This window comes from Prunus persica, chromosome G4 (genome assembly GCF_000346465.2).
Source record: "Prunus persica cultivar Lovell chromosome G4, Prunus_persica_NCBIv2, whole genome shotgun sequence".
NCBI classification, from domain to species: domain Eukaryota; kingdom Viridiplantae; phylum Streptophyta; class Magnoliopsida; order Rosales; family Rosaceae; genus Prunus; species Prunus persica.
Window position 1 is genome coordinate 2317981 of NC_034012.1, and position 10273 is coordinate 2328253.

Below are 10273 nucleotides of genomic sequence, written 5' to 3' on the forward strand. Positions count from 1 at the left end.
TTGTATGCTCAATTTCTGATCCCATGAAAGTGGTGACGGGGTTTTCGAAATTTGCCTTATGGTTTTGGCTGACGTTTGGTTTGCTTGCTTCATAGAAAAGTTAGAAAGCGTCTAGGGTTCTACCTACCAAAATAATAATACTTAATTGTAATATCAGATAGACATATGATGCGTTGCAGTGCTTGTGGAGCAAAGGCAGAGCATTAAATCATACTTTTATATCATTTCTGGAAGTACTTTATAAATATTATATATAAAAAATGTATGAGTCTTCTTGGACATTATTATTATTAGTGGCAGACCCATTCAATTCAATCAACTTTAATGGCAGAGAGTCCACAGACCTTGCCGGTCCTTTCCCAGGGCTCCAAAGGCTTACAAAAACAAACGACAGAATCTCCAACAAAAGCCACTATGTATGGCAAATATGATGCCAACGAACTCCTTTCCATAAGATAATTAAGCCGTTTTCACCCCCCCTCTTCTTCATTTTGCCTTTCCCATTCATTTTGATTCTATTTCTCATATTCTAAACAATGCTCAACTTTCCACGTATGAATTAGGTCAGTTTATTAAGATAGTGCATCCGCTCATTTACATTTGAATTCGATCTCCCTCCTCATACGTTAGAGTAGTTAAAAAATTTATTTTGTCCAAAAAAAAAAAAACAATGCTCCTTTTAATGAAGATGTATAAGAACTTATTTATATAATCGTCCAAGGTAATGCCGATTGTGCTATGGTGTTGGCCTGCTGATATCTCATACAACATTACAAAATGTTAAACTTTGATAAAAGAACAATACTTTTGTTAATCATTAGATTACTACAAAAAAGATCGATTAGATTAGTGTTAGTTGTTAGGAAGCATGCATCAAAACTAACCTCGAACCCATTTCCTAACAACTCCTAAAAGTGTTTAGCCTAGAAAGATCCTCAGCAGTTTAATTAGAACCACTCCTGGCCAGTTACATATATGTGGCAAGAAATGCAAGAACGTAGCAAGAAAGATTTGAACAGTCAAAGTATCATCAAAAGAACACAGCATCTTGTTATAAAATCCACATTGTCCCCCCCTTTTTTTTCTGGCGTGAAAGCAAAACACCGGCCGGGTTTGTAAGAGAATTTGAGAGCACGACTCTTGATCTGTTCCCTTCAGATTTTCAACTTTAGTTTCTCTTGGGGCTTGTCATTTTCAAATCTCTCAAGAAAACTCCCCATTTATCTGTGGTTGTGGTAACAACTCCTAAAGCTACTTTAAATGTATATAGTTCTATAACTGTTTCTGATAATCATATGACGTTTTCTGTGGGAAACGACAAACAAACCCAAAAAAAACCAGCTTTTAACATGTGAATGCAGATTGAAGTTGCGGTAGCTAGCCTAATCATCTTTGATTAATATGTGAATGCAGATTAAACTTTGCTAATATATGTCTAATTGGAAAGATTACTGATATTTGGAAGAAGCCACAGGTCCTTTCGGCTTGATAGACCCTCTTCAAGCACGTGTTGAATTAGAGGGATGTATAGCAAAACCAATCAACTTTTAGCTTCGATAACTGGTGGATAAGGTCAACGAGTGGAGGAGAGTAGTCTTTGGAGAATGATTTGCATGATAACTCCAAATGTGAATGAACAAAAGATGCATAAAAAGAAGACCAGAGATAGTGCTGTCATATTTAGCAGCATCAGCAACAGCGGTGAGCATGTATAACATGTGCTTGCTAATAACCACATGGTTACTTACCAAATAGTTTGTTGTTGTTAACCACTTCATAAACTTAATTAATGAACATAAGAAGAATAAAGTTGCGTGAAAAGAAGTTTCTGGGTTCTTGTGCATGTATCAAAGAATACAACAATCATTCTTCGATACGGACCGTTGATGCAATGTGACTTACATGCATTAACAACGAATATCAATTACACACATGACTCCTCTTGTCTATCTATTTACATGATTTAAGAATATAGCCCCTTTGTGTTTCTAAGGTAGGTAGGACATAAATTTATAGCTGGTACCTTGACTATATAAAATAATGCAAAAGATGGTGTAGAAGAACATTAATCTGCTAATTTCCATTTTAATTATACATTAATTGATTGATACATCCTCTACGGTTGTTGAAAGCCGGAAATAGCACAGCACAGAACCATGTGTTTTCAATTGTGGAAATGACGGTCAAGGACTGTGGTGCGCACGTGGGGCCCTGCCAAACAAGGATGAAGGGTCCCAGTGCCCTCTGAAATCTGTAAATTTTCTCAGTAGCATCTAATGATATAGTACTGCTTTTATTTTCTCCTTTCTCCTTTGGCTGTAGAGTCTTGATAAAAGCGCACACAACAACAAATTGATGACCAACATTTGTAAAGTTTTTGACTATTTATGTGTAATACATATATCACCAAGCACTTCAATTTTGCAAGTGAAAATTGTTTTCTGTTTATTGGTTGGTAGCACAGTACAGCTAACTTAGCTTTCTATCTAGCTAGAGTTGGGCATATTCATGGAGCAGTGCCCTAGTTCATCAAGAGCTGATAGGAAAACCATAGAGAAAAATAGGAGGAATCAAATGAAAGCCCTATACTCCAAGCTCAATTCTCTTGTTCCCCATCAACGTTCAAGGGTATCTCTCTCACTCTACTGCCTATGTGTATATTTATGTATTCATCAATAATGTTCTCTTATCAAACTGTGAATTTGATTCATTCATCAAAATGATTTGGTTTAAAATGAATAGTACTCAAGATTTCACAATCGCAACATAAGCATTTGTCTAACAAAGTAAGTCCATGTTGAGAAGTGTTTTTGGTAATGGGATTTTGCAGGAAGTGACATCGCTACCGGATCAGCTAGATGATGCTGTGAACTACATCAAAAAGCAACAGACGAACTTGGAGAAAATGAGGGAGAAGAAAGAGTACCTAATGGGAACTGAGAAGAGTGGAAATAATAATGCAGGGTTTGTTGGTGGTGAAGTAATAGGGGGCTTAAAATCACCACAGATTGAGATTGAGATTCAAGAAATGGGTTCAGCTCTACAGGTTGTTCTGATAACTGGGCTGGATTATCAGTTCATGTTTAATGAATCAATTCGCGTGCTTCATGAAGAGGGAGCCGACATTGTGAACGCCAGTTTTTCAATTGTTGAAGATACCATTTTCCACACAATACATTCCAAGGTATAAGTAACCAAACAAACAACATTAATTCATTATAATTGTTTTTATTTTATTTATTTTTTTATAGATATAGATACATATATTTCTAAATAGAATGGTTTATTCATGAATGTATGCATGTTTTTGCTTCTTCATAAGTAGATTGGAGAGTCTGCACCAGGCCCCGTCGCAGCAAGGATATCAGAGAGACTGAAAAAGCTTGTAAACGGTAGAGCTGGTTCATTTTGAAGCATACAATATGATTACAAAGTGCTGCTCTATATTGAAGGGATTGATAACCTTAATTATATGTATATTTCTTTGAGTTTGGTTGGTGATCTTCTTGTGAGTTCTTTAGAATGACTAAGTTTATATACATATGCCCCTTGGTCACGGTCTCAGCCTTTTCTTTTCTTTTTGCTTACATCTAGGACTTACTGCAGTTCAGCAAAATTCATGCTTGTTCACTCACTCAATGAAATATTGAGGTTTTTTGTCTCATCATATAAATTGTTAGGTGACTATCGGCAGAGTCCGAATTATACTTTCGATATAAATCAAGTATGATCGATCTTATATGATTCGAAAAATACATGCTTTCTTACTTGCATAACAAAGAGTAGTATACAGTAAGTTTCAAAAATTAGGTCATTGGAGGAATGCAAGGGTTGGAGAAGCAACAGAAATATTGTGTTCTGGTTTTCTTACATTTGCTTCACCACTTATCTTTCATGTGCACAAACTAACCCTCCATTTGGATGAATGAATTGAAAATTACATAGAATTCTAAAATAACGGAATTTAGATTTCTGTCATTTCAATTTCTAGTAATTGAAGATTTCAGTGTTTGGATTTATGCATGTTGAATTTTGTAAATGAAACTATAGAATTTGTGAAATGACGCCTATTTTGGTGGAAATTAAACTCGGGAATTTGATGTCCCAATTTCCACAATTTTTTCCGTCATTTAATGAATTCCGTACTTAAGTTGCTAAACAAGGGAATTGTCAATTTCTCCTCTTAATAAATTTCTGATTTTTAGTTAAATTCCGAGTTATTTTAGCTCATCCAAACGGAGAATAAAGGTTACAAAATTATTTATCTTTCCTTTGATTTTGTGTTATATGCTTATTTCGATATCTGATATATATGTATATATTGTGTGGAAGGAAATGGACAGAAAAAGTGGATGAGACTGGGAATCTGTGTTACTCTGATGAGTAGCTGGTACATGTGGAACTTGTTTCTTTTTATCCTCCTATATGCTCCCTCTTTTAAATGTTTTCTTCCTTGACTTCACCTTTCTTTGAATTATTGAAGCTTACCAACATTTGTTATCTCTGGTGGTGACAGTCTTTTTCTGAAAATGATTGTCCAGTGCATAATTATTAGGGTACATAAGCAGCTTATATTGTTTGAAGAAGAGAGAGATGAATTATTGGTTGATATTTCAGAACATGAATGGAAGAGTTTTGTTAAACAGGTAAGTCTGCGATGAATAGGAGCAATCGAAAGAGAACCTTCATACATTAGTACAGATAAGAAAAACTATAGCTTACTGAATTTGCCCAATAAGCACATAAGAACCTTCACTCATCATGTATGGGATTTCCAAAACCATGACAAGCTTCATAAGCTAATGACCATATGATCCATTGATATTATTAATCTCCACTTTGTCTTTGTCGAAAGATGTTTTCAATTCAAATCTCATGATTGACGGTTGTTGAAAAAAGTACAAATAATAGCTTCATAAAATAAAAAAGAACAATTTTTCCATGAGTTAGAAGTGTGTTATATGTCTATATGAGGTCTATCATTTCAAATACTTTTTCGTCAGAGTTCGACATAACGCGTTCAGCGCACAAAAAAAGTATTACAATTCACCAATTTTATAACAAATCCACAAACCCTATCCAACAAAAGCAAAAAGTAAAGGCATTGTGATGACAATTCACTAGGAAAAGGCACATGAAATAATTATAAATTATTATAAACATAAAAAATAAAATCTTAGTTTATTATATATAGTCTTATCTTATGTGTGAGTTTGCCTTGCATTCATCATCATCATCATCATTGATCCTTAAATCAGGTGAAACAGGAATACATACGCCATCACCAACGAAATGACAAGTGTGCTATGCTTCTACTGAAAACCCTAATTATAATTAGTAAATTAGTAAATCAAAAGAAGTCAGGACCAATTTCGATCTCCATACGAATGCAGAAGCAGCAAAGTTGAACTTGTTTGACGAACTGAAACTAATTTGGGTGTGTTGAATCTATCCAATCCAATTCAGCAAACCCTACAAGGCCCAACCCAACAAAATCGAGATTGATAAAGATACAGATAAAGCCCACACGTGACGAGAGAACCAACCAAGCCCCAAAAATACATAACGGGCCAGGGATGAAACAGTACATTAACCCGTAGTATATAACTGCACGAAAACTAGGGTTTAATCCCAAACCCAATCGGGACTGAAAGCTTCTTCCACTGTCAGCACCGCCAATTTCCTCTTTCCGAATCTCTCAAATCCATCAGCCATGGTCGAAGGCTTCGAAGTCGGAGGCGTCCCGTTCAATCCAGACGGGTGGGGCCCACCGGACAGCGCCACCACCCCAACCACCACCTCCAACCTCCCCCTCAACGTCCCCTTCGCCCCATTCTCCCGCGCCGATAAGTTGGGTCGGATCGCCGACTGGACCCGCACCTTCAACAACCCAGCCCGGTCCAAGAACCCGTCGGATTCAGTCTTCGACTTCTCGAACGACGAGTCGTTCCCTGCCTCCGCCGATGACGACGCCTCATTCCGTCTCGTCGACGGAAAGCCCCCGCCGCGCCCCAGGTTCGGCCCCAAATGGCGGTTCCAGCAGCAGCGGCAGCTACCTCACCGCCGCGACGAAGAAGTCGAAGCCAAAAAGCGGGAGGCCGAGAAGGAGCGGGCCCGCCGCGACCGGCAATACAACATGAACCGGTCCAATGTCAATGTCCCTCGCCGCGAAGCCGCGGTTTTCAAATCATCGGTCGATATTCAACCCGAGTGGAACATGCTGGACCAGATCCCTTTCTCCACATTCTCAAAGCTGTCGTTTTCGGTCCCAGAACCAGAGGACCTGCTCCTCTGCGGTGGGCTCGAGTTTTACGATCGGTCCTGCGATCGAATCACGCCCAAAAACGAGCGAAGACTCGAGCGTTTCAAGAATCGGAACTTCTTCAAGGTCACCACCACCGACGACCCAGTCATTCGCCGACTTGCAAACGAGGACAAAGCTACAGTATTTGCCACTGATACCATTCTCTCGACTCTCATGTGCGCGCCCAGGTCGATTTACTCTTGGGATATCGTTGTTCAGCGAGTAGGGAACAAGTTATTCTTCGATAAACGTGATGGGTCGCAGTTGGATTTGCTTTCGGTTCACGAGACATCTCAGGAGCCATTGCCTGAAGCCAAGGATGATATCAATTCTGCTTACTCCTTGAGTGTTGAGGCTGCTTATATTAACCAGAACTTCTCGCAGCAGGTTTTGATTAGGGATGGCAATAAGGTAACATTCGATGAGCCCAACCCGTTTGCGAATGAAGGTGAGGAGGTTGCTTCTGTTGCGTATCGCTACAGAAGGTGGAAGCTTGAAGAGGGTATGTATCTGGTTGCGAGATGCGAGGTTCAGAGTGTCATGGAGGTCAACAATCAGAGGTCGTTTTTGACTCTGAATGCGCTTAATGAGTTTGATCCCAAGTATTCTGGTGTGGATTGGAGGCAGAAGTTGGAGACCCAAAGGGGTGCGGTTTTGGCCACTGAGCTTAAGAACAATGCTAATAAGTTGGCTAAATGGACTGCTCAAGCTCTTTTGGCCAGTGCGGATTTGATGAAGTTGGGTTATGTTTCGAGGGTTCATCCGCGTGATCACTTTAACCATGTGATTTTGGCTGTGGTTGGATATAAGCCCAAGGAATTTGCTTCGCAGATTAATCTGAACACGAACAGTATGTGGGGTATTGTGAAGTCTATTGTTGACTTGTGTATGAAATTGAATGAGGGCAAGTATGTGCTTGTTAAGGACCCGTCTAAGCCTCAGGTTAGGATCTATGAGGTCCCTCCAGATGCCTTTGAGAACGATTATGTGGAGGAGCCGTTACCGGAAGATGAGCAAGTTCAGCCACCTACAGAGGATGGGCAAGGTGCTGAGCCAAATGCTGCTGCAAATGATGTAGAGGATAAGGAGGTTGAGGCTACTCAAGCTTAAAGGGTAATATTTCTAGCTGCATTTCAAACTGTACTGTTCCTTGCATTCTTAGTGTTTTAGTTATTTTTTAATAATAATGTATGGAATTAAGCATTTTTTAATAATTTCATCATTGCTTAATGATTTCTTACCTTGTTCGTTTCCCTTTGAATCATGTATAACTTTGAATATGGCAAAAGGCTCCTGAAGATGAATATAATGATTTGCTTTAGTCATTCAAACTTCAACCTAACTAGATTGTGTGAAGTTCGAAGATCATTTCTTACAGTGTAAATTAATATCCTTTTCTTATTGAATCATTGTTCCTCTATCTGGGATTAAGCTGAGAGAGAGGATTGGTGTTGAAATATCGTATGAAAGGTGAATAAAAAGAGAAGACGAATAGGGAACTTGTTCACTTTTAAATGTTAAATATAAACCCGAGGTTGTGGTAGGCCGTTGTTGCCAATCTTGACTTGTCCTTGCTTGATGTTACGCGGCGTTGTTCTATTATAAGCACACATTATACGGTGATTTTAATCTTTTTCCCCTTAAAAGTTGGCCACATTTGAACCTGAGAGCAAATACGGTTTCTTGATAATCCTTTGGTTGAGATTCTCTTTCGCTTCCAGCCACAGTTGACTCTTGTTAGAAATGGAACAGTTGACCGAACTCCTCTCCTCACATTTCTAGAAAGGAATCCTTTGATGCTTTCATGAATATGTTTAGTTTCTTCTTGAGGTTACTATTAAGTTTTGCATATTATCTTTTTGCCCCTTAGGTTAAATTCCTTGTGCTTTCAAGTTAATAAATGCATATTTTACGCGCATATTGCCTGCTGTATGATAGAATGTGACTTTTCGTTATAATACAAATTGGTTTTATCTTGCCCTTTTTTTTTTGATTGCTTCATCATTGGTTGGTGGCTGCAGATTAAAAACGATGTTGCAATTGGTAAGAATGGAGACTTGGCTACAACTCTAATAGTTGCAATGGGGGAAGAAGCTTATATATGCCTTTTCAAGGACTTGTATTTGAAGTTAGCTAACTTTTATTTCGTCACTGGCATCAAGTATTCTATGAGTATTTGTAGTCTGCCATCTTTTATACTGGCTAGATAAAAACTTGTAGACCATGGGAATGTGTTTTTTGTTGCATCTGATTTCTTTTCTTTTTTACTTTTATCTGAAGTTTTCTGTTATGCTGTGTTTTGTAAAACTTCAATTTTGCCTTGATACGTGTTTGGTTTCTTGTCCATGGTATTCGGTTAGTTCTTTCTCCATTACGTTTGCGTTTAGAGTGTCTTCTGTTCGGAGGTTTGCTTGTTCTTTCCACTCTGCGGCATCTCCATTTACTCCGAAATTAGAAGTCTTTAAATGTGTGTGATTTCGTTTACCCAGGGAATTTAAGGAGCTGGTTATGCAATTTGTTTGGACGAAGTGGAATTTCAAGTAGCCACTCTGTAATCGTAATATTAATATTAATAGTGAAATTATTGGCTTTGGGCTCTCATTTCCAAGTGGAGGGGATTGGGCTAGGATTATATTATGGGCCTAGGCTCTTCGTTGCAGTTGCAGCCCAACTCTTCACAAGGTAGACCATCACTACCATAGCAATCTAAAAATCTTTAGAATGCAGTAAGTGATAAGGCTCTTAGATGAGGCTTCATTTCTCAACCGTTTGATTAAATTTGTTATTTTGATCCAACGGTTAAGAGATAAGATCTCATCTAAGGGGCCCTCCCTATAGAAATCTAGACATTCACATGCATCTTTCTATGCATCCCCAATGTGGAATTGTTTACCAAACAAATCGGACACGGTCCATGTTAAGAAATTATCATGCTTATTTCATACAATTCAACTCATAGTGTAGTGAAGTAAACTAAAAAGAAAGAAATAGTGCACACCTCCCATTCAAAACCCTGAAAAATGTTGTAATTGTAGGTCACAGCAGTATCAAGAGAGCCACAAATTCCATGATTTGAATCCACTTCTTGTTGTTGATGCGTTTTTGTTTTTTTGGCCAAATGATATAGCAGTCGGCCCCACTAAACACCTTCTCAAAGTAGGTTAGGACAAGATCAGCTGCGTGGGAAGAAGATTTCTTCTTTATTGGACAAACTCCAACGCAAACCATACTATATGAAGCAGCATTGTCCCACAAATTACCAACAGGAAAGAGGCACCCTTCTTTTTTAATTTTTTAAAGGCTTGTACAAGAAGAAATTATTAATCACCCTTAAAACATCTGGATAATTACAGGAGAAATATGGATCTAAAAAAATAATAAATAAATAAAAAAGTAAATTTGGCTTACACTCTTCAAATTCAACTTACCTTACCTGTAACCCTTCACTTTTTGTTCCTATAAATAATACCCAATTTTTATAAGTAAAAACTCATGACTAGGATCCAACTCATCAAGTTATCTTATTAAACTCAATATCTGATTTATTATAATTTTTTGATTGCCAAAATACCCTTATTTATTTTTCAATGTGTAATGGGGTGGTGTTTTAATTTTTGGTTCTCCAATTTATTGTGGTGATTCCCTCTAAAAAATTTGTCTGCAATTAATTATCCATTTTATTATTAAAATTCATTAATATAGTCGACAATTTGTGGGCCAAAAAAGTCTGTTTTCCATATTGCCTTTTTGAAATTTTGTTCCATCTTTCCCGGATAATAATTACTTATTTTAGAACTTAGATTTCATTTATTGTACCTAGTTTTTTCATGGATAATAATTTATCTATTTTTTTATTATAAATTATTGTGTACCTATTTTTCTGTAATAATCTACCTATTTTTATAAAAAAAAATTATTGTGCACCTATTTTTCTATAATTTAATTTTTTCATGGATAATAATCTACCTT

General features: G+C 37.5%; 2 protein-coding genes across 2 annotated transcripts; both read left to right on the top strand.

The window, feature by feature from the left end:
* LOC18778771 lies at positions 2353-3664 on the top strand. Its single transcript, XM_020562588.1, has 3 exons — positions 2353-2628; positions 2831-3184; positions 3326-3664. The coding sequence occupies exons 1-3, from the start codon at positions 2509-2511 to the stop codon at positions 3410-3412; spliced, it is 561 nt and encodes a 186-aa protein (XP_020418177.1). The 5' UTR covers positions 2353-2508; the 3' UTR covers positions 3413-3664.
* Positions 5620-8653, top strand: LOC18779085 (eukaryotic translation initiation factor 3 subunit D). The gene is made up of 2 exons (XM_007211819.2): positions 5620-7417; positions 8326-8653. Exon 1 carries the CDS (start codon positions 5714-5716, stop codon positions 7412-7414), a length of 1701 nt encoding a protein of 566 aa, XP_007211881.1. The 5' UTR covers positions 5620-5713; the 3' UTR covers positions 7415-7417; positions 8326-8653.

Coding starts and splice junctions, on each gene's coding strand:
- LOC18778771 (XM_020562588.1), top strand. CDS start 2,509: ATGGAGCAGTGCCCTAGTTCATCAAGAGCTGATAGGAAAACCATAGAG. Junction 2,629..2,830: donor TTCCCCATCAACGTTCAAGG/GTATCTCTCTCA, acceptor GGGATTTTGCAG/GAAGTGACATCGCTACCGGA. Junction 3,185..3,325: donor TCCACACAATACATTCCAAG/GTATAAGTAACC, acceptor CTTCATAAGTAG/ATTGGAGAGTCTGCACCAGG.
- LOC18779085 (XM_007211819.2), top strand. CDS start 5,714: ATGGTCGAAGGCTTCGAAGTCGGAGGCGTCCCGTTCAATCCAGACGGG.